Source organism: Monomorium pharaonis, chromosome 2 (assembly GCF_013373865.1).
Source record: "Monomorium pharaonis isolate MP-MQ-018 chromosome 2, ASM1337386v2, whole genome shotgun sequence".
Lineage (NCBI taxonomy): Eukaryota > Metazoa > Arthropoda > Insecta > Hymenoptera > Formicidae > Monomorium > Monomorium pharaonis.
Genome location: NC_050468.1, coordinates 28,738,060 through 28,763,319, shown reverse-complemented (window position 1 = coordinate 28,763,319; position 25,260 = coordinate 28,738,060). Strand labels below are relative to the sequence as shown.

Sequence of the window (25,260 nt, the reverse complement as noted above, 5' to 3'; positions counted from 1 at the left end):
TGATTTATGCCGTTAAAATACAAAATCTTCACAATTACACCGCTTTCAAAGCTTTTTTCCTCGAAATTGCGCGTAAAAAAAATGTTAACTTGAATTTTAATCGCTTCGCCTGACCTTTTCCGCGATCGAAGAGTTCACGTTACTCGAAGAATCCCTTCGGTCGCGCACTCGTTTGTTTCACGGACTTAGAGTTACATACGGAGAATAAAGTCGTAACAGGTTCCATAACCATAGATAAGTTTACATATAAACCAGGTGACTGCGTGTCGTGTCGGCAAAAGATGTGGAAGGATAAAGGAAAACTGTCCCAGTCCCCAAAAGGAAAGAACCTGCTCGAGTTACTTTAGACGAAGTTCCCGGTAACATCTTGAGAGAGTATTTTGAGAACTTCGGTGAAATATTCTTTCGCGAAGGAGAGCGAGAAAAATTCACCGGGCGACGAATTCAGCAGAATTCACCGGCTTACGCGGAACAGATCCATTTTAACGTTCAATTTTCGTTTCAATCGATCGTTACGAGCGCGCGATTTGACGCGTTACGTTTTCGCCCGACGAACGGACGAGCTGCATTTTGTCCTCGCGAAGAAGAAAGTTCATATTGATGAGTTTGTTTCAATATGTAATGCCGCCGCATAATTATATTGATGGGACTGAGTAATATTGCAACCATCGAACAGGTAATTGGATGGCTTTATGGTGTAATAAATAATGCGCGGAATTTGTAACGACGCACCGCATTGTTGTGAGTGAGGAAAAAAAATATCGATCATCCCCCCCCCCCGCGCGTTGAAGTGAATCATTAGACTGTAAAAGAACACAACGCGGCAAAAGAGAGCGAATGCTTAGCTGAATTATAAACCTGAAGGAGCGTTTCTTCGCGTTTCAACAATTTTCTATTTTTGCCGCTGATAAAAAGCGTATAATGGCCATTGTGTAACGCTTCGAGGAACATTTATTAACAGTATCATTAACACGTGTAATGCGAAGACAATTGAAGGTATTTAACTATCGTATTGTCTCCGCTCGTCGAATCATTTTACACTGACACATATCTCGCGCGTTAATGTTTACGACCGGACGTTGGTGTATGTAGGTACTATATGCGATACGATGATCGCGCGGTGATGGTGACTTCAATCCGGGGAGGGTGGAGGCCACTTTGCGCCAAGCCGATCGCGGGCGTCGCCGTTTCGCCATCATCAAAGTGAAAACGCCGGGCGCATGAACACGCTCGTAAGGACGAGGCGGACACAGATAAGCCCTGAGCCCTGGGCTACGTGCCTCGCAGACGAACGGGCGGCTGGGGGAAAAAAAAGAGGGATGGATGTTTCGCGATGGTTCTCGAGTTACCCTGCAAAGGACGGGCAAGGGACTTCGGGCATGAGGGGAGGAGAGGGAGCGAGGGAGGGTGGGAAAAGTTCCGCCTAACGTCTTGGAAGTGTCTCAAAAGGAGAACTCCGACGTCGGTCGGGACCCGGGCTCTAAGTGTATCACATAGTAAATTTAGTTTTCCAACCTCCGTTTCCACCGTTCCACTCTTATATTCTCCCGTTCCTCACCCCCGCCCCCCCTCCCCCTCCCACCCTCCTTTCCGCTCTTTTTCGCGTCCACCCCTTTCCTCCGTTTCGCGAACAAGTCTCGGGAGTCGAGCTCGAATCGAGCTGTGTGGTGCCGATGCAGCCAGGACGAGGCTTCCTTTCCTACCTTTTCTGGGGAGGGAAACGGGGCGCTCGCTCGCGCATCCGCGCGCGCGCGCGCACGCGTACGTCATGGTAGCCAACATGGCGCGATAGATTCTGGACCCGTTCGAGCGAATCTGGCCGATCAAACGGGGGCTAAGAGCCGCGCTTTCGTTCGGGTTAACTCAATCCACGAGCTTTCTATCTTCCCGACTTCCTCCTCCTCCTCTTCCCTTCTCTGTCACTCTCTCTCTCTCTCTCTCTCTCTGCCACTTCCCTTCCGACGCTGTGTTATTTCTGGGTGCATCCCCCCCCTCTAGTTCCACCTCCTGCTGCCAGGGTGCTTCTCCCGAGCCATTCACGACCGTTCCAATCGATGAGCTCGCGACAACGGGCCTTTAGATACTTTTAGAAGCTCGTGCGGGCTTTTATTCCCCCAGGAGGTTAAGTCTCGATGGTTTTCTGATCGGGACTTCTCGGGAGATTGCTTGATTTACTCCCGACAAGACACTCCCTCGCCGCGGGATAATTCGAAGAGGGTCGGATAATTTATCTAACGAAACGGAAAGGGTTTCTCTACGTTTAAAAAGAAACTGCTCTAAAAATTTACATCATAATTTTGAAGTTAGGACTTTTGTAGGAATCCATCAGGACAAACAAATATAAAAACTATATCTATCTCTCTCTGTTCTCTTCCTCTCTTGAAACAATATAATGAGAAGAAAAAAATAGAGTACACGTATTTATTACTCCGGTTAAGTGTGAAAATTTTCTAGCGCGATCAAATTACTTAGCTTGCTTTTTTTCATCGTATTACTAGCATCATTCACTCCCCTTTGATAATTGCTTTCAATTTCGTATTCCGTTAAAATGGAAAATCACCTGTTTTCTCTCAGCTAGGCTGTCCTTCTACGACAGAGACAAGAACGGCGGCGTAATGAGTTTTGAGAGGGATGAAATGGGCACGGGCGCGCGGTTGTGTGCCGCGTGTAAGTGTGACTCGTATCGGGTGTAATCGGTTTCCTCGGGGAATCCTACCCTCTCTTTTCTCTATCTCTCTCCGGATACGACGACGTATCGGGGGGATAATTTGCGGCGTAGAGACGCGGCTGCGTGGTCCAATCCGCAATACCAGCCAATCAGCTCTCGGCTGCGCGGAGAGTCGAACTGAGAACAAAAGGATGCCACTTTCTCTCTCTCTCTTTCTCGCACCCTTTCTGTTTCGCTGATAGAGAGACGGCTGCAATCGCCATGCAGGCAACAACAAAAAAGACTACCGCGTATATCCACGCGCGCAGCATCGATTCCATCCTCCGCGAAAACAAAAGCTTGGCACTTCGGCACTTCGCAATTCCTGATAGATCGACGATTCTTTACGGACATCTTTTTGGCAAAATAATTGTACTTGTGTCATGTGAATATCGTAAAGCTTTGTATGTAGCACAGAAAAAGTAGATATCAAAAACAATTAATTAATTAAAAATTTAATTTAAATAAAAAAATTTTTAACCAAACGACAAATTATATAAATTCCCAAAATAATAAGTAATTATAATTGAATTACACATTGTGTTATTCATTAAGCGTAGAGAAAGGTTATCAATACTGGGATACCATTTTGTTTTTGGATAAATTTCTTAAACAAAAACAAAAACAATATTTTGAAAATATAAATCTAAACTAGAAATGGTCTATTAGATGATAAATTAGAAAGAATCTACTAGCGGTAATTTTTAATACTCTTTTATATTTTAGATTAGTTAATGTTTTCGCAGCATAATTAAAAATAATCTAAAAAATTAAACATTTTTTAAGTAAAAGCAATATGAAGATTAAAAAATGTAAATAAAATTTGTTTTATTTATTTAAAAAACAGACAATTTACTTAAAATAAAATAATATTATAAAAAGAATAGACACCACACATATATTATCTTTTTTTTTTAATATAAACAAAAGTTTGTTTCAAGAAGCTACAAACATGTGAAATAATCTAATATTATCAATAATATATTTACTATTGTTTAAACTATGTACTTTGCAAAAAAAATTATTTTTATTTTTGAAGAATTGTTTTTAGTGAATTCTATATAGGAAAAAAGCTATGAATTATGGGTTTTTATTTTTTAATTCTAACCAGATCATGTTTTTATCGATACTACAATGTTTAGTTTTTGAGAAATAAGGGGCTATCACCTTATGAAGTCAATGTGTTGGCCCTCTTCCTCAATATTTAAATAATTTTTATTAGCGTACGTTTACTCCAGAGTCGTTGTTTTCTCTCTCATCTGGAGATAACTTTGTAGCTAAGTCGCACAAACGAGACGGAAGAAAAGCAAGGAGGCATTCAATATCAACAGTTTTGCAATTTCAGGTGGCAAAGAGGATGATCCTAAAAGCTCGTCCTCGAGTTCCTTGGGCTCGGCGCAGAGTAAGAAGCAACGTAAGGCGCGCACGGCTTTCACGGATCACCAGCTTCAGACCCTCGAGAAGAGCTTCGAGCGGCAAAAGTACCTCAGCGTGCAGGACAGAATGGAGCTGGCGGCGAAACTACAGCTGACGGACACGCAAGTGAAAACGTGGTACCAAAACAGAAGGTGAGCGAAGCGAAAGACGCGTTACTAATTTCTAAATGAGACGCAACGCGACATATGCGGACGGTAATTAACTTCGTGATCGCCCTCGGGACGCAAACAATCGCGATACGGTAGCTTTTTTTTTTTTGAAGTCACACAATTTATTCCGGACTGGCCTCTGTAACTAAATTGTGAATAAAATATAATATGATAATACATTATAATATGCATAACGTTATTAATAAGAGCAAGTTTTGAAAATTTTTATTGTGCGTAATAGGTTTAATTATAATACTATTTGTTATTATGTAAAAAAACGAAAGCTTCTTTTTCGTAAGTAATATAGGAGACTTGAAAATAATTTTCATGAGCATGTGTCATATACCTTTCGAGTTTTTCGATCGCGTTTCTTATTGAGAAACCGAAGGAAATTTTTATTGAAAGATAATTACTACAAGTAATCGCCTTTAGCGTGCGATTGACTACACGATGAGGCTGGCGCGTAAAAAAAACCGTTGAATAGCCGTTAAAAGTTTGACTTTAAAGAGACTAAAGGTGGAACCATGGACGATCGATCGATCTCCGATGCTCGCGTTATACATTGTTGAATATCGGATCGAAAGCTCCTCATCACGATCCCTCGTCTCGGAAGCATGGCGGCGCGGTTCTTTGTGCCGGCGCGTGTCGAATCCGTAAATGGAAATCGCGGCGGCCAACAAAGGCGTTGTTTACGTGGTTAAACGCGAGGATCGTTGGCCAAAACCCGAGCAAGTATCTCGAGAGTCATGCGCCCCCGTTACCGGTTTTGCGGTCCATCTTAAGGATATCGTCCTCGTCGACACTTTAATAAATAAGGTAAAGATAACTTTGACTGTTGGGACGCGCATAGGGATTTCCTTTTCCGGAAACTGTAAATAGAAATCGTACGAGCGGAACGAAAATAATTTCCAAGTGGATTGTAAAATATGTGTAAGCTCTGAAGGCAACAATATGCTTATTACCTTCTATACTTTCTTCTGCAACGTGTTGGGAAACATTTTTTTGAAACTCGATACAAAATATTAATGCCTGTAGGGGGAAAAAAAATACTTAGAACATGTTTAGAGACGAGAAGGTTGTTTTGAAAATATTGGGTCTGTTATTTTACATTACGGGATTAACTTCGAGATGTATAAGTCCCTTCGCGAAGGTAAAACCAGGCGGTTGGAATCGGTTTCAAAATTCTCTGCGGCGTCCTTTGAAATGGAGTTTTGCAAAGTCATCCTGGCGCCTATAGTTTCGTAGTTTTTTTCATGAGCCAGCTACCTCTTTCCAATCTAATCAGCGCAGGCCTTGTTGGTCGACTCGCAAACCCCCCTCGCCAAAAGTTTACCGAACGAAAATTAAAATCGCATGCCATGTACCTGCGGAATCACTTCGACATGCTTCGTCCCGAGTAAACGAGTGTAACATCGGCGGGGAAAGTTCTACACAATTCTTCATTCTCGAAAAGCTACAGGCGGCAAATAAATATCAGAATTAGTTGTATTATTTGAATTTTTTACAGTACGATTGCTTAATTTTTCCCGTTTTTTATTAGCGATAATAATTTAAGAACGAGACGTCAATTTAAATTGTCGTATCTTTTCTATTTTTTCTTTTCAATTAACAGAGATAATCTATTTTACAAGTAGGTTAAAGGGACTAACTTCAATTATGCTTTTATTAAAAAAATGCTCCACAACCGATCGTCCTTTTTCCCCACGTTAAATTCCGAGTCGTCGATAAAAATCTCGGTTTTACACACAGACGCCCGGCGTTATATTGATCTCATTACGCACTTAATTATCATTATTCTCTCGTTCCTCCCGTCTCGCGGCTGAACGTACGGTGATTAGCAGGGAACACCCACAAGTCATGACTTCGCGACTTCTGCCGGCGGCCGTTTAGTTTAGACAAGCGGCCGATCGTGCACAAAGAAGGCGAATCGTTAATGAGGATCCTCCGTAGATCCTTGGTACGATGTACGAAAAGGTAGGGGGGGCCGGGCGGGCGAGAGGCCGAGCGTCAGCCTCTAGACTGTGTCATTAGACTGTCAATTACCGGTGGAGCGAATGGCGTAATGACAGGCACAGCGAGCGCGCAGCCAAGCGTTGCGCCGCCGCCGCCGCCGTCGTCGCCGCTCCGATCGTGAAAGACCGCCTTGCATTTCGGCGGCCGTTCAATTTTTTCGTACGTAATAATTGCGTGCCGCCGTTGCCGTGCAGGTCGACGATTTTCAAAGACGCGCTGCTGCGCTCGTTTTCCCATATCACGCCGGCATGGCGTGGCGGCACCGCGCCGGATCGCAATTGTACACGGCGTAATCGTTACGGCTATTTATTTCTACAGTCGGCAGTTTGCTCGCTCATTACCGCCGGATCGGCGTAATGGACAACGGTGATTAAGGATCGCTTTTGATACAGAACTTGCGTAGTGCGCGCGCGCGCGTGTGAATTACTGTTGCACACACCTCGCGTTATATCTCGTTTGCGTTTTGCCCGTCGCGCCGTGCCGTCACGCCGATCCGAGAAATAAACTCGGGGGTTTTGTCTGTTAGCTCATGCGTGTCGAATTGAAAACGCTTCCGGCACGAGCGGGCTGCTGATGATCGATCGAATTTTGAATACTTGTACAAAATGGTCTAGCTAGGGAAAAAAAAAAAAAAAAAATAACGGAGGCGCATTTTTTCGGGCAATTTTCTCGCTTCGCGACGAGCTGTTTTGTGGCGTGGAAAAAGAGTCTCCACGGTGCACAGAAAAAAAATTAGTGTCAATTCAACAACTATTGTTTCATGTATAAACAAGAATATGAAATATCTTCTTTAAAGAATTTGATTTTAAATTTTAATAAAATATTGTATTTTTATTTCAATATTGTAAGTCATTTAAAAAACACAATGTTTTGATAATGATAGAAATATAAATTACAAATTTTTGTTTAATGATACTGCTGTTTTTTTATCCAATATTTTTTTCTTTCAACTTAATAAAAATTATTATTGCGTAATGAGAATATTTTTTTCTTAATAAAATTACAAAGCTTTTCGTATAAAGGCAAGTTGTGTCTGTTCTGAAAATTAGTAATTTTTTTTTAATTTCACATTCTCACTTACATAATATGAGATGGTAATTGAAACTATTTCTTTTTCTTTGTTGACTTCCGATCGACCGTAATTAAAAGGAACGGTCGCACGGCGCACACGGTGGGACACACCCGCGAACGTAATGAGTACACCCGTGTCAACGAAATCAAACCAGGCGTACCCCGCGAAACCCCCATTAATCGCTACACGTTTCATCAAAAATCACCGTCAACGTGCGAAGTACCGTATATCGCGCGCGGCGTAAATTACAGATCAGCATGACGTGTGCTTTAATCTTCGTACAGCGTCTCGCGCGCAATACTTCGAGCCGTAAGGTGAAATTCCTCCCTCTCTCCCTCTCCCTCTCTTCCTCCCTTCCGCCGTTCTCCGACGTACGCTAATTAATTTTCGCCATGTTGACACTCAGCCGCGCTTAATTAGGACGAAAATGAGGAAACCGAGCGAAGTCGCGCGCGCGCGCGCGGGGTGGGGCACGTGAGCGCACCGCGTCACGTATCGGCGCGGCGGCGGCGTCGCGCGAGAGGACGCGCGCGCGCGGAGAGGTGGAGGCCGCTACCGCGGCAAAAAGCTGGGAAAATTAGTGACGCTCCTGACTGACGGGCGGCTTCTTAAGTGCCCGCTTAAAGTTTTGTTGCTCGGCTGCACGCCCCGATGCGGTGTGACTCGGCGCTTCTTCGCGGAGGCGCCGGCCACACCTCGGGCGCCAGGGCGACGCGGACTCCGCTCCCTTTTTCACCGCGCGTCTCGCGGATGTGCTCCGGAGCTAAACGCTTGGCCGAAATGCCCAGATCCTCGACGCGAAGGCTGATAAAACCCACGCAACCGCGTTTCAAACCAATTTCCGCGCGAGGACACGTCGACACTGGCCTCGCGTGTTCAGTTTGATCTTGAGAATAAATATGTCACAAAAAATTAAAAAATTGCGTAGATTGTGCTATTATTACGTTTGAGTATTTGCTTGAAATTTTAGTATTGTCCTTTCATTAGTTTTAAAGTTGTTTAACTTTTTCTTTGTTTAATTCTTATGTAAAATCGCGTTTTGCAGCACTTATTTTCAAATTTGACGAGAAAGAGGCATTACAAATTAAATCAGATTTTTATATGCACTCTAATAAAACTCTAATAAGTGCAAAAGTTTATTTGGATTTGCTTATTTGTTTAGAACTTATCTAAAACTGCAACAAAATGAAATAATTTTTGCTATGTTATTTTTTTAGTTATTTTCTTCATTATATTTCAATGCTAAAATTTTTTGTTATTAATTAGTAAAAAAAAAAAAATAGAAAGACGTCTTTAAATTTGGATAACTTTTAACTAATAATGTCAAACTAAAAATATTCTAAAGTAAATTTCTATATGAATTTGAAAAGTTTTGTAAAATTTGTTATCTGTTTATGACGTTTATGTGATAATCTATTGCTGATAATTTTCTATTATTTATTTATTTGTTGCAAAGTGCCACCAAGAAGAAACGTTTTGACGCTTCGAGTCGCAAATTGACTTTGAGTATCCTTGTTGGATTTTAGAAAACTAAGTTAGACGGAAGATAAACAAATGCATTCTATAAACGACGGATAATACGCGGTCGTTATGATTTAACAATTACAGTAATTCCCGCGGAAACACATGGATTTATCTAACAACCGTTCTTCCCTGTATTTTTTTCTTTATAGACGTTCTTACTTAATCTACTTAATCGCCATCAATTGTACGTTAATTATGCCCAACGATGAATTATCCGAACAACTGCTCGATTCGCGCGCAATCACGCGTCTCCGTTTTCGTTTTTTTCCCCCTGCCCCCCCCCCCCCCCCTCATAAATATCACACAGATCTCTTCAAGAGGCGAGATTTATCAAAGTAAGAACCGATCTCTCCTTGAAGGAAACTCATTCGACGACTACGCGCGATGAATAATTCGAAAACGTTACGTTACTTCCACTTTTCTTAATAGACGTCTCATTCATCGAGTGATCAACCAACACGCACGCAAGTAAATTGCGCCCAACAATGAGTCATCCGAACGATTGCACGACATACGCTCGCGCGCATGCACACGCACATGTAACATATATACGCGCGCGGTAGTCACGATCGACCGCAATGCCTTTCCGCACGAAACTTTCCGTGAAATCGACGCTGAGAAACTAAACGCGCGGAGATTGCGCGGTCCGCGCGGCAAAGCGCCGCTTTTCCAGCGATAACCGATACGCTCCTCCGCTTTTCCGCGTCGCGCCGCGCGATACACGGGTCGCCGCCGCCGCCGCCGCCGCCGCCGCTCGGTCGTTTAGTTGTTTAGAAGTCATTAGGACTCGTTACGTTACTCGCGGCAAATCGTCTCTACTTATCGGCTAATTACGTGCCCGGCCATAAACTACGAGCCACGCAAGTAGCGTGCGGTACGTATGTGCTAACGTTGACGAAGCGTGCGCTCCCTCCCTCCCCCACCCTCTCTCTTTCTCTACCTCGATCTTTAATATCGCGGCTCCGGAGAGTTTTAATGAAACGTCATGGGACCGCGCGCGCGTTTATACCGTCCCGTAATTCACGCTGGGTTTTATTTACGATCAGATACCGCGTCTTGTGTATATCTACGGTAGATTAGCGGCGAGTATCACTGTCACCTTTCGTGATTAGCGACTTTAATCCGTTACCTTAATACGCGTTTCTTCTGATGACCGCGCATTACCTATGTGTCCTAACAGATATCTATTATTCTCCGGCATGATTAAACCCCGAGAGACGTATCTAACTGTCGTTATAGAAAGGCTAATTGTATACTTCTTCTAGAAAATGAAAAATAAAAGAGTGAAGAATCTTGTAGTATTTTCAGCTCGAACAAAATGTGCGGGCGATGTTTCCTTTAGTTCGATTATTGGAAATATCTCTGTTGTTTTTAATGATACGAAAAAAGTCCCATAGGGAAAATTTGTTCCTTTCAAAGCGGCAAATATGTTATGATAGGCAGCACTATCTTTCACGCTTTTCATTTCAATGAAATTTCAACTTTCGTTATTTTTATTCGATTTAAGGACTTAAGGTCAACGCATTCTGTATGATTGATTTCTTTTTAATGAACAATACGTTTATGGAAATATGTCCATTTAAAAAAAAAATGCTGATGATCTCCGAATGATCGAGGTGCAGGAAACGCCCTCTTAAGTTTCAAATACGATTATGTTAAAGGTAATGTGTCAAATTTAAGGATCTTTTCGGTCCGGCGCGCTTTCGAGGGAGAAGCGCAGCTTCAGTTGATATTTGCATTACGTCACTGTCCCAGTTATGCTCACGTACATCATGCACTTATGCCCTTCGTACACGTCGTTTCATCCTCTGCACGTCCCGCGCGAGAGAAGATCAACCCTCAAGACGTGACTCATAATTTAAAAATGTTACAGCTCGAATTTTGTTTCTTCTTTTTTTGAACTACAACCGCGCGCGTCTATGTCGTTCGCGTTTTTCGCGCTATCGCATAACTCTTGCAATTAGTAGGATACATGTCGCATCACGGAAAAAGATACGAAACGCAGAGAGAGAGAGAGAGAGAGAGAGAGAGAGAGAGAGAGAGAGAGAGCGTAGAGAAAAAAAAGCGAACGTAGAATAATTCGAAAGTTTGCGTTTCCAGAGAGAGGACGCGCCGTCGTTCTCGGGCTGCAAAATGAGATATTCGTCGCTCGATACTTTTTCGCGGCATAATAAGCACAGACGTGACTCCATTAAAGCCAAACGAAGTAGCGAGAGAAAACTCATTCGAGCTTGAAAATTATGCTCTATCGCGTGTGCGGTGCCGGTGTGTGTGTGCGCGACTGTTAGCTTAACCGTGATTTATTTGCACGAGTTTTCGAGCACGAGCTAGCGCAATCGGGAGAGCTATAGTGTTTCCCCTCCCCCTCCCCCGTACGCGTGTGAAAGAAATTAGGTTGGCGACGTGGCTCTTATCCCCCGCGAGAGAATCCTCCCGGAGCCGTGCGCGCGATCGCTTTGTAAGACTGGGAGAGAGATAGAGAGGAAGCGCAAACCTACAACGCAAACCGAAGGAACTGCACTCGCGCGGCGACCAAGAGGGATGATGCGAAGGTTGAATCCTTCACACGGTTTTGCGCTCGTTACACGCCATTAGGTATCACACCGTGAAGACGCGGTATACTTTGCTACGCGCGCCTCGGCCTATAAGAGAGTACATAACGATAATCCTCTCGCGTATTCGCGAGGAATGCAAATAAATGCACGCGGGGTGTTATCTGCGCGTAACGGCGCGGCGCGGCGCGGCGCCGAAATGCGAAATCGCGGAAAGAGAAATGACGAACGGGGAATACGTACGTGAATATATACGTGATAGCGCCGCGCCATGCGAATTAAAACTCTGGAAATAAAAGGAGAATTATTTTCCCGTTTTACACTCGGCTGACATCCACGCTCGAGATTAATAGTGATGTACGAGCGATAAATCCGGCGCGACAAACGTGCATTTCTCTTCGGCTCATGTACGAATAATCGAGGCGCTTCGAGCGTACTCGATACTCCTCGACTCGAGCCTGATTACCGGCGTTTCTTTCGAACGGATACATTCTCGTTTGGAAAATTTTTTTGTCTTATGATACATTAGAAGACGTGAATAATATTTAATACGATACTTGGAAAAGGTCGAGAGAAGGAGATGAATAATAGACGCGATTTTATGCAATGTTGCACACACAGAAAAATATCATTCACGTACTAAGAAAAGTAATTACTCATTTTTTAGTTTTCATCTTTCAAGTAACGGTTATCTTTGCAAGGAATATCTTTATGATGAATAGACTTAAAATACATTAATCATTTACTTAAAACAAGTAATGTATAATTAAAATAAATTTCTATGTCGGTACGGGAAAACTGTTTTTAATTTTTGAATTAAATCAACACATCGCTTATTTTAAATAATTCACCAGTTCATGTGTTTCGTAAATCTAACAAGAGTTGCATAAGAATCAAATTTATTCAAAATGTATTTAATACTTCAATCAAGAATATTGAGTTAAAATAAAAATTCGACTATTTAATTCAATTTTATAATATTTTTCGAAAGAGTATTAATTCTTTTTTCAAGGACATAACAACGAATTGACAATTATATTTTAAGACTGTTCAAGAAAATATTCTTTGTTAAAGATAACTTTTACTTATTAAAGAAAAAGTAAATTGCGTGTATGTGTGTGTGCGCAATTGTTATTCTTGAAATGATGAAGTTCCAGAAAAATAGAATTGATATTTTTTTCTGTGGGCAAAGTGACGCCTTTCTGATGCCCGAGACGCGTCGAAACGCGGCTCTCGACGACAGCATTATGACACTGCGTCGTCATGACGTGACGACATCGCGCGTTACATACGTCGTGATCGTGAGAATTCGCTTCTCTCAGGAGAAGGCGGAGGGGAGGGAATCCTCCTCTTTTGCCACCGCCGCCGTCGCCGCAGCGCACCGGAAGAACCAACGCGGGCTTCCCACGCCTCCGGTAAACCGCTTCATAACGGGTCGCCTTGATTTCGCGGAGCACTTATGTCGAATGCGCTCGTTTCGATCGCGAAACTTGCGTCACGGCAGCTGCCGCGATTTCGTGCGCGATTTCCATACTTCCCCTCCCCCCCCCTCTCGGGTCACCCCGCGGAATTTCACGAAATAGGTAGAAAAACGGGGCTAATCGGATGGCGCGCGATAACAGCCGGGCATACCCGGTAACGACGTATTTGCATGCGCATTTGTCGGCCCTCCTCTCAGCTTGGATATAATCACCTGATTAACTCTTTTTATCCCGCGGAACGCTTAAACCGGGGGAGTTTAATTAACCCGGTCGCCGCGACCTCCCGTCCGTAATGAGGTCGCATGTTTTTTTGTAATTCTGTTGGCAATAGTAATTTGCGACAGTTCCACTCTTTTTACCGCACTTGTATATCATATATTTATCTAAAATTTGATATTAAGAAAGGAAAAAGTATGTCAAGTGTTCCATTAATAAATACCTAAATTTAAACAAATATCCAATAAGATTTGTAAAAGATTATAATTTTTTTGCAAGCTTCAAATTTTATTTTTGAAGATCGCAATTCAGATTTGTTATTTAATTATTATTGGTAAGATGTATGAAGATTATAAAATAACAAACCATGCAAGGAAAAAAAAGATTCTTAATATTTATTCATAATAATAGAAAGAAATATTATATTTAAGTATGATTTTTTTAATGTTAATTATTTATAATACATTTATAAAATTTTAATTTTGAAATGTAAAATTTTAATTTCCAATAGATTATAATAAATACCAGAATTCAAAGAGTTAAATTTTACATATTTTTATTTAACAAGCATGAATATGAAAAAAGGTACTTTAAAAGTTGGAAATAGCAATAACATTGTACATACAGAATTTCTTAATGTACATATACGTATCTCAACATGTATTTATTATTAAAAAGCGTTACAAAAAGACACATTAATAATTATGTAATAATTCAAATGTATCATGCGTTAGTAATCATTCCGTCCTTCTCTGAATATTAATGCGATTCCGGACAAGCTTTATGTTGTGAAACATGTGTCTCGTATTCATTGAGGCGAATAATAATTTGAAAATATGTTACTCTTTCTGTCTCTCTGTCAAGTCTCTCTTTTTCTCCGGTTTCGTTGTCACCATTATTACCACAAAGAGCCCTAGCGGCTCCAGGACATTAGTGTCGCACGGGCATGTAACCGCAAAAGTAGTGAACAGACCCAGCCACCATTATAAATGCATTAACTCTCCCCTTAGTTTTCGCCCTCTCCTTCTTACCCAACGGGCCATTTTTTCGCTTCTGACTGTTATAGCTGGACGTTCCTTATATTCGTCTTCGGAAAGTCGTATTTATCGCTTTTCGACTCGCTAATCGTCGAGCTTACCTCGTTGCATGCTTGAAAAATTGCAGTAAATAATTGAATTTCAGACTTAACTTTTAACACAGGAATTCCTAAAATATGGGTTGCGAAAAACTTTTCAGCGATGATAGAAATTGAAACTAAATTTTGAATTCTTCACATGTTCATAACTCATATATTTTGAGAGAAATAGTTATATAAACTTATATTGTTAATAATAAATTAAAAAAAAAGAAAGAGTAAAGTAATATCAATAAATAATTTATTTATTTCTGCTTTCGCTTTTTTATATATCTTTTATATATAGCTAGATGAATTGCGGTTATAATTTCAAAAGAAAAGATCGCACTTTACATAAGCTTAGGAAAATCCATGTTCTAGAATTCTAAAACATTCACCACTGAAGACATAGTAAGAATAGAAATAACTGTTATATTATAATTATTATTTGACTTGGTATAAAACAATCAGAACAAATCCAAAAGTAATAATTTCTCAAGCACCGTGATAGTAATTTTCGAGTCAATTTATGCTTCTAATATGTCTGAACACTTCCTGTAGCACGAAGGGTGTCGCGTAACTTACCCTAAGATTTCCAAGCAACACGTCACCTTAACACCAGACAATGACGAGGACGGGAAACGCATCACTCGTAGCGAAGCGCTCGATTTTCAAGAGTTGTCGCTGTAAGAATGGGAACTTTTTCTAGCGCGGCCACGATCCAGAAAGGTGCACGATCATTAGGCTAGAAGCGTGATGGAAGCGATCGTTACACTTTCTTCGCCAATCTCTCCAACCCTCCTCTCATTCTCTTTTCTCGTTTCAGTCGTGCGAGATCAAGCAGCCCCTCGAGCACCTCAGGAGCGATAAATCAATGACTCTTCTCGTCTCTCCTTCGTTCCTCCCGTCTTCTCTCCCTTCGGGTTCCCCGTTACTTCCGGCCCCCCTAGCTCCTAGCGGATGACTATAAAAAGCCAACGGGCAATTAAGGGTGTTTTAGAGTGGCTGCACTCGAAAATCGTCGGCCAACCCCAGCCGAAAGTGGGGGAATTAAAAAACATTACTCATCATATAATCGCGCGAGCGGTTCTCGACACTGTCTGTCACCGTCACTCTCTCTTTCTCTCTCTCTCTCTCTTTCTCTCTCTCCCTTTCTCCCTCTTTCTCTCTGATTCTCGCGCTCGGACACGCTCGTCCTTCTTGCGCCTCCGACGTGCCGGCAGAAAAATGAGAAATGATCGTGGCTCGATTCAGAGGTGCCTGTTTAAAATTCATGAACGATTTTACTGCAACCTCCCCTATCGCAACCCGTCACAAAAGGGCGAGCAGAGCCATATCGAAAGAGGGGGGAGGGGGAGAGTACGCGCGCAGGAGAGAGAGAGAGAGAGAGAGAGAGAGAGGGGGGGGGGAGGGAGGCAGTGAGATTGTGGCCCACATTCGCAACTATACATCAACACAGACTCGCGAGAGAACAAGAGAGAGAGAGAGAGAGCGAGAGGGGAGGGCTCGCACCCCACGAAATATATTAATTGTCGAATTTTCCGTGCGAGTTGCATATCCGTTAGAGCCGCTTTGTCCCTTGCCAGGCGCGGATCTCTTGATTATTAATTACTCCGATGCACCAAGTGCACCCCACTCTACCCTCCTCTTCTCGCGGCTATTACCCTGTAGCATTCGCGGTTGCGCTTTGAAGGTACGATCTTTTTTTTATTGCGGCCGCACAATTTTTAACAAAAAAAAAAAATTTGTAACAAATGTACGCGTCGGTGGCGCTCGTTAATTATCGCCTGAATTTCGTTAGTGCGAATCGTCGAATTTTTATCGAGACAGAGTTGGGAGACAGAGTTGGTTTGATTTATCATGGCGAAACATAAAAGCTAGCCCCGAAAATTTCGAGGATAACGTGCAACTCTCCGTCAAAATTGCTGACATTTGATCAGATGTTGATTTCAATAAAACGATAACAATAATTGATAAACTTGTAGAAATGTTAATTATTTCAATCAAATTTTCCGCTCAATCGTGCATCTCTGTCTCTCCAACTATTTGTGACGGTTAATTAATTTTATTGGCTTTGTATCCTGATCCAAATTGAAATATTTAGATGTAATTACGCAACGAAAACCACTCATTAATCAAGCAAATCTCGCACTGATCGAGCGTTAATCACAATAACGCAGCTTGTTTCGGGTTCAACTCGATTTCCGCTTCCTGGACTAGAAATTGGATAAAAGAGAGGGATAAGAGGATAGTTATGAAACATATTTAACAATAGGCTGCGGAAGAGATAGCGCGATCAAGGCCTACGTTTGACAGATAAAAGCAGATCGGCTCAATGATTTTTTTTATTATGATGACTTGCTGTTCATTTCGAAGTCTAAACTTTAAAATTATTTTCCCATTTAACGTGTTTCCCTGCTTCTCGCTTTCACAGCGTTAATACATGTGTATATCATAATTACGATTGAATTAGTCACGTAGCTACGGAGAACGACAACGGAAGCGTATGTACATACACATATTTTTTTTTTTCACGAAGGGCGACGGTAGCGGGGGTAGCAAAAACTACTTGCACTTATCGAGCAAGAACGTCGGATGTAATTCACGCCTCGCTGCCACGGAAGGGTTGTAATTTTCTTGATATTATTCATGAACGTTATGGCAGGTTGGCTCATGTAATATAATAGCCCTTCACAGTCGTTTTCTCTTTACGTACATTTTTCTCTGTCTTATCCGCCTCATTTCGTATTAAGCCGCTCGGCGCGGCACTTTAATATATTTCTCTTATGAAGGGCGAGCTCCCCTTAATCGCGTGAGCACGCGCTTTCATATCGTGTTTATCAAACAAAAAAGTTCGTAACGTTTTCGATTACTATACGAAGGTTGCAAGTTCGGTAACTCGTGAAACGCTGGTGGCTTTCAGATCCCGCATTTTCCATTTTCACTTAAGCATCAGTAAGGATTAAAAAAGATTTGTCTATAACAAAATTTCAGTTATAAAAATACCGTCAAAGTTTTACTTTTATTTTCATATATTTTACATAGAAAATTGTATATTTATTTTTAAATGTTTTTTTTTTTCAATTATAATACGATGCGTCTCTTCTTCAAAGATATACAGACAGAAAGAGAATTCTTTGTCATTAATTTGAAGTAAACGAATAAAATGTAAGCGTATGACTGTAATATTTTTCAACAAGTATTTCAGCACATATTATTATTATTATTACTTCAGTCCTACTTTAATTCCCTGTATTTTACATATTCTCAGAAGTTGACTTTATAAATTAGCGGAATATTCCTCGTCTAGTAATTTCATAACTGCTCGAATAAACATTTCTGCACAGAAACGTGCTCACGCGATATGTGTATCTCATTTTCTTTCCATTCTATTTTCTAACACATATATTACACTCCGTTGTTTTTTTTTTTTAGTATCTAAGCCGCAACATGCATGTGCTCCATGCACGCCATTCGAAGATTCCGTTGGGCGTAATCCTTTTCGCCGTGCAACTCGCGCCTTGATTCTGTGAAAAGTATCGCGATTCTCGCGGCATGATTTGCAGTATTATCGAGTGCAATGGTATTCGGTTAACGCGGCCTTCGACGGAGAATTTCGCCTCGCGTCAACCTTCGTGTTCCATGGCGTTCGTTTCATCCCCGTTACACGGTACCAACCCCTTTCCCCCCTTCTCCCCTTTAGACCACGGCCTGTTGATATATCTCTGTCTCGCGCGCGTCTAAGGGCGCTTTTACGTTTCGCAGGTGCGGCTCGGGGTTGCATATGTATCTGTAAATGTGTAACGTGTGCATGTAAGTGTGTGCATGCCATGATACGCGATGATTAGGCACTGAAACTCCACGGGCTATTTGTTAGTATAATAAGCTCCCGGTAGTGTGGCCAACGTAACCACTTGGCGGCACGCCACCCCGTTTTAGCGTAATTGTCCCAGATCGAGATTTACATACGTAAGGAGGGCGAGGAGGGGGGCGCTGCGAGGGTGGGAAGGTGAGGAGGGGAGAAGGGGAAGAAACCGGGGGAAGAAATTGCAGAAAAGCCCGTGATTGCTTCGGGTGGCCTCGAAAGCCACCGCCGGTCGAGCAGCCCCGGCGAAAACGTTCGCGCTACGAACGAACGAAGGAACGAACAGCACTTTGAATACTTGGAACGGATCTTATCGTTCGCCGTTAGAATCTGGAAAACTACCGTGGAACTGTGCGCTATGCTCGCACGTGCTTCCGGCGATCAAGCTCGTAATATCGTGATACCGCGGTTAGCTCGCCGCATTTGACATTGGCGAAACTTAGATCCACTTTGCCGATGTATTACGTTGTAAGGATAACGATCGCTCCGATGTAAATATCTTGAATATAGTCGACCCGTTTTTCATCGCCGGTCATTATCGACGCACGGCCTTCATCAAAATACTGAACGGAGTCGGTCGACTTTATGATCCGTTCCTTAACGCAGACGCACGTCATTCTTTACGAATGTATATACACGAACATTTAATAGATTAGTTTAAAAATATTAACGTCCGTAAATTATACTGAAAGAACAGCTTGGCAGTGATTGGTAACAGCAATCAAGTCTAGATAGATAGTTACTAACTTTTGGTGAAATAATTTCAACTAAATTCATTGGTATTATCAAATATTTAGTAATATTTAATAATTGTTTAGTGATCACAGAAATTAATTACCATCACTATGAATATAATTATTACCAAACTCTTTTGTGTATTTTACATGTTCATTTATTACGTTATAATTGCAACTTTTAATCGTGACTGGTATATTTTTATAATATAAATTTTAGCGATTTTACATTCAATGTGGAAATTGGGCGTTACATCAATTAATAATCTTTATTTTAAAAGAAACCTTAATTCGATCTTTAAAGGGTTCCTTAAAGAGTGGAAGCAAATCTCAAGAACTTCCGCGCGGAATTACTGTTACTCACGCGTACGCTTCCTCTGCTTCTTTCAGAACGAAATGGAAGCGGCAAACGATCGTGGGTTTCGAGATCATGGCCGAGAACAATTTCGCCGTCGCCGCCTTCCAGCATCTGTATAGCGGCAGCACCGCGACCATCCCCGCGCATCCTGCCGCAGGACGCTACTGGCAGTATCCCAGCGCGCACGCGTTACCCGCCAACGGATTCTTCTATCAGCCATCATCGGCGGCGGCGGCGGCGACTCTACAGAAACCGCTTCCCTATCGCCTGTACCCGCCCATGATCCTGGCTGGGCCGAGTAATCCCCTCGGATCCTTGACCGCGAGCTCCAGTCTGTCGAGCCTCAGCAACTACTACAGAGACAGCCCGGAGATGGCCGACGGACGGGAGTCCTCGAGGAAGAGGGACAGAAGCAAGAGTCCGGAATCGAGGGACAGGTCGCCAACCAGGAAATCGGCGAGATTGTATCCGCTGCAGATGATGCAGGCAGGCCCCAGCAATCCTCTCGGCACCCTGACGACCACCAATCTCCCCAACATGAACAACTACTACAGAGGCAGTCCGGAATTGATGGAAGGGAGGGAGAGTCTGGACAGGTCGAGGAAGCAGGAGAGAAGCAGCAAGAGCCCGGACTCCAGGGACCGATCACCCTTGAGGAAGGACGCCAGGTCTTATCCCTCGACGATGATCCAGGCAGGTCCCAGCAACCCCCTCGGGCCCCTCGCGACCGGACCGAACCTGAACAATTACTACAGAGACAGTCCGGAAATAGTGGACGGGCGGGAAGGTATGAACCGAACACGGCAACGCGACAGGAGTCAGAGCCAGGACAGATCGCCCATGCAGAGGGAGGACAGTCCTCGAAGTGTGAGGGCTGACAGCGACGAAGAGAGTATACACGATATCTAGGACATGGAGATCCCCGGTACCGGCGGTGGCACGTCGGGAGTATTGCACGAGGAAGAGGACGAGTATGCCCTGCAGGATAATTAGGAAACGAGATTGCCGTGTGAAATGGAGTGATTTTCTTACGCCGTTCACTTCGGGATAAATGGACGAACACGGGGCGAGCGAAGAGTTGACGACAGGAAATGGCGGGAGGACCGCGTCGAGGGGAACGTGGACTTTCCGAAAAATGCCCCCGTGTGAATCGGGCAGCTAAAACGAAACGTGCAGGCGAGCTTGAAAGGACTGACAGATACGATAACTCATTACGAGAAGCTGACACGGATAATTAAACGCAAATTCACTTAGCTAGCAGTTAATCAGTCAATTCCGAATGGGATAACGAAGTCGCTCAACGTTCAGCGCGGCTCTATTGCATTAACAGTTTCGTAAATAAATAAATCGATTCTCCGACGAGGAGAACTGAATCTGGGAGATCGGTAACGTATTTACGTAATCCTGGGAGGAACAGGCTGTACATATATCTTCGGGAACTTGCATCGGTCTACGCAGCTATTACGAATACAAGCGAAGAAGCGAGTGCAGCCGACAACGAGACTGCCTGAAGAAGAGCTGTACATCGATGACGAGTGACTGGAATATTATTTCGCGGTTATTTTGAAATCCGGAGAAAGTGGAGTTAAGGGGGGATTATTCGCGAAATCTGAGACGAAGTCGGCGGAATGAAATGCGAGCGGAACGGCACGGCCGATTTCGTGAGGTAGAACAGGAAGTGACATAGCACGGGACGTCCGGGATTTTGTAGATAATGAGAGCGAACAGGAAATATCGTGCGGTTAACCGAACTTCGTGATTTGAGCGTTCAGTGAATGGCGGGTTACGGTGAAACAATATATTCAACGTTGATACGATCGGTCTGCGTGTAGAGAGAAAGAGAGAGAGAGAGAGAGAGGGAGAGAGAGAGAGCGGACAAAGGTAAAAATCCCGAACGGGCTCATCGAAACATTACCCCCCTCGCGCGGAAACGAATGGAGACTCATTATCACTCGTTCATTGTCCATTCATTATTTTATTTTCCATTCCTTCGCGCGGAGCGCGCAATTGGTCCGTCGTTTGAGAGATACTTGTTTTTCCAATATTTTTACAATTTGCGGAACAAAATCATTTACGTTTATGAGTTTTATTTTGCTCACGATTACCGGTAATTACACCGCGATAATTATTTGATTTGAATGTATGTACGCACTGGTTAATTTTATTGCGAATTTTATTGCTCGCTTTAATATTTATAATTAAATCTTCACCGCGAAACGTAACTGTGTGGTTCTTTTTTTAACATCGGTCAGTTGGTTTCCTTGCAGGATGTTACGCAAGAGTTTGTACAGGCGACTAATATTACAACTGTACCCGACAAAGGTATTTTGCTGTGCCAAAATCTCAATTCTTTTAATCTTAAAATATAAGTAGTTAGTTAAAATTCTGTTCCCTCGCCACTAACGTCGAGAATTAAGAGAACTCGCTTGTTCTGCAAAGAAACCAATTAAATATTCGTGACCGCCGAACCTGGCTTTTCAAAAATTTATCACGCGCATTCGGTTCAACGGATCAACATAGATCCCCGTTAGCGACGGAACTACGTCGATTAGAGAACCCGATTGTTCAGTTTCATGTGTCGAGGACGGTTTTACGGTCGCGCCAGGAAACGGGCCAATCGCGGACGAAACGCGAATATACAATTAATATGACATTAGAGGGGACTTCTGGCCGCGGGGGAAGAAATCTAAAATGACACGAAATTACACGCGGTCGCCACGAACGAAACAAAAAGAGAACGATGCAGGAGGGGGAAGGGGGAGAGGGCGGCATCGGGACGTCGAACGCGATGAGTAGAGAGAACGAGAGGGGAGGTTTGACTATTCAAATAACTGGCGGTCTCGTGTCTCGGTCGAGATGAAACCGGCACTTTGCCCGGTCGTTCTTGCCCGGGCAGGACGAGCGAGCCGTAGGCTTAATTAATATCGACGAGATCTAAGTGACGGTGACGATTCCCGAAAATTGCACGACAGTGGCGACCGGTAATTTGCGAGCGCAACGTGGGCGGACTCGAGTATTCTCTTTCTTTTTCCTAGGGGGGGGGGGGGGGGAAAGATCGCTGTAAGTTAAATCGCGAATTGCGCGCGGCGGAGGAAGACCTCCTCGTCATACCGTCGTCGTTACGAGTCCTTGTTTATTCGTTAAACGGCACGGTGATACGCGATTCACGCGATAAACGACGATGACGATGCGACATTTGCGTCAAACGATGATTACACGTTTCCCCTCGCGAAACAATTGCGCGAAACGTTTCCATACTCCTAAAGGCCGGGATTATACCGAATCTTGAAAATTGCTGAGATTTTCTAGAAACTACGATGGACACGAACCGATTACACGCTAACGAGCGGAGAACTCGGTGTCTGAGAGAGCGCAAGCTACCTAATTAGATGACAAATCTCGCGTCGATCAACGGATTAAAGTCCGTCTGAGTTTCTGAAGTTGGAAGAGCGTTGGAATATTCCTCGTGATACCTTAGCTCTTTTTTTTTTTGTTTTACCGATCGAACGTTTTCGTCCGCGAAATTCTCGTTCGGCACGGAGCTGCGCGATTGTCCGTAACTTCGGTCTCGCAAAGACGAGCTGCGCTCCATCCAACCTTGTAAATACTTCGAATGTACCACGTCCTCTTATGAGGACGGAGATACGAAAGCTGTAAATATGCGAAGACGAGGGGGGGAGGGGGAGGGGGATCGGGTACGCGCGAGGACGTGAGGACGTAATAAGTCCGCGAGGACTCGAGAGCCAACGTACCGTGAGATACGAGATGTTTCAAAGTATTTTTCAGATTTCAGTATACGTAGCGGAATCCCGGGGCGCGTTCTCGAGAGATCGAGCGTCTCGCGGAGACGCGGACTCTTCTTCCCCGGGGGTTTTTTTTTCCTTCTTCCCCGCCGGCGGCGAGAGCGCGACGACGACGACGACGTCTCGATGTCTCGACGACGCGGCACGCGGCGCGTTTCGAGATAAGGACATTACCAGTATTATGAATGTATAAAATTAGGCTGTACAAGACGCGCGCGCGCGTTTCAAGTAGTTAAGTAACGCAGCAAGAAGTACTTAGAGTAATATGGAAACCATGCTTTGTAAAATAATGTCTGTATAGCGAGAATTATTATATTATATGGAAAATATATTATACTGAATTTAAAACGTGTGTTCTGCGTTCCTTCTCTTTCGGTGCCGTCGCGCCGAATGATGATCACGGTAATCCGGATAAGTGACTGCACCGGAGAAAAGAGAGTTGTTAATTTAACTAAATTTTTCAACTCAATTAATTCAATCCTGTTTAATTCAATATGTTTATGTACTTCAGTCAAATATATAAACTTTGATATAAAATTTGATTTGAAATTCAAGCATTTAAGTTAAATAAATAAATATTTGAGCTAAAGAAATTTAATTGAGTTGAAAAATTTAATCAAATTAACATTTTTTTCTCAGCGTGTGAACAAATTTTCTGTTGCTTCTTATTTCTTTTCTGTGTTAATTTTTATCAAATACATTAGCAGGTGCTTTGGATCAGTTTAGAATTTTATATCTCGAACTTTTTCTTCTCGAATATTAGAATATTAATTTTTTTCTATTTAAATAACAAGATGGCGCATGCAAAGCGTTTCTCGAGTGATTTAAAGAGTAATGTAAAAACGATCGGGTTGGTTCACGTGAGAAGAGATGCATGCTTCGTTTCGACGAAGAAACGTTCAGTCCGAGCCATTTCGTTTAACATTCGATTTGCGTCTCGATGCATAATACAGGACGACCGGATTGGCGTTTAGAACGAATCGCCCGAGGTTCCCGGGACATTTTCACGCGATGATGCATATTGTAACGTTCGAGGATGCACGCTGCTGGGTGCGCTCGTTTTACGACCGTCAGAGTGAAAAATTGCGCGCGACGAAAATTATTTTGCGCAAGTTGCATTTTATTCGAGAAGCTCAGGATTCGAACGAGTGAAAGTCACGAAAAACCCGAGCTGAACGCATAATCGTCGTTCGAGGATAATTTCGTAGCTGAGCTGAGGTAAGTGGTTTTATTAATCTACCTATTCCCCCTTTTCTTCTCCGGACTCCGTCAAGCATAATAATTAAATAATTTCACGTCTTTTTTTTTCTGAATAAAACATCAAACGCCATTATCCGGCTTATTGCCAAGTTTATCTGTTGTATTCTTCCACATCTGAATTCATCAATTAGCATGATTAATTAGTCGAGTCGGTAACTTTTTCGCACACACTTTTTCTGATCTTTTGACTGATAGCTGAAACTCAAAACAGTCATTACTCGAAATATTTCTTAATAACGGTTAATTTCATTAATGACATGATGATGATTTTGCGCCACGAAGTAGAAACTTCGAAGCAATTAAAGCTTTACTTTCTACCGCATTACGTATATCTCTGCCAGGCCTCGGTGAGTTTCGCGTATCGTTTTGCTACATCGTTATCCTCGCTTTACAATTTCCGCCGAGCATATAAGCGCACGGTACAGTTCGTAACCACGCAGACGGATAAACGAAATTCGCGCGGGGAATATACGCGCGTATACGCACTTGAAAATTTAATTATTACATCACACCACGAGTGCAATACTCGAAAGTCCGCTGGCCCGAATAATATGTATAATAAGATGCACACGAATTTCGGGTTTCCGAGATTATATATACGCCAAGACACGTTGTTGTGAAAGTATATTTATTCGCAAATTATTCCCCGAGTCAAATTTCGAAATATTCACGCAATTTCCGCGAGTAAAACTTTCTAAAGTACACGTATGAAAAAAAAAAAGTATCGCGATTCCGCACGAGATATCAATTACCAATTACAAAAGAAAAGAAATAATAAGAAGTAGGAGAGGAGGGGATCGACTATTCGCGTATTCATTTCCGGGCATTACGTTCCCGATGACGAATTTCACGGAAGAACGAGGAACGCAACGTTTTTCGCGGCGTCATTACCACCCCCTCCGCCCGCGCGTGTCCCATTAAGTCGAAATTTCGGCGCGGTTCAGCGACGTGTAATTTGGCGAAACCCTTATAACG

The 25,260-nt window shown here is 42.9% G+C and overlaps 1 protein-coding gene across 1 annotated transcript in view; it reads left to right on the top strand.

Annotated features, from left to right (window-relative positions):
* LOC105838259 (homeobox protein B-H2) overlaps window positions 1-23,373 on the top strand; it is a 40,032-nt gene extending 16,659 nt beyond the window's left edge. The window contains exons 2-3 of the mRNA XM_036283455.1: window positions 4,053-4,275; window positions 19,255-23,373. Coding sequence (XP_036139348.1) covers window positions 4,053-4,275; window positions 19,255-20,131 — 1,100 coding nt within the window. The 3' untranslated portion in view covers window positions 20,132-23,373. The remainder of the gene's footprint in view (window positions 1-4,052; window positions 4,276-19,254) is intronic.
* Window positions 23,374-25,260: the final 1,887 nt, after the last annotated feature.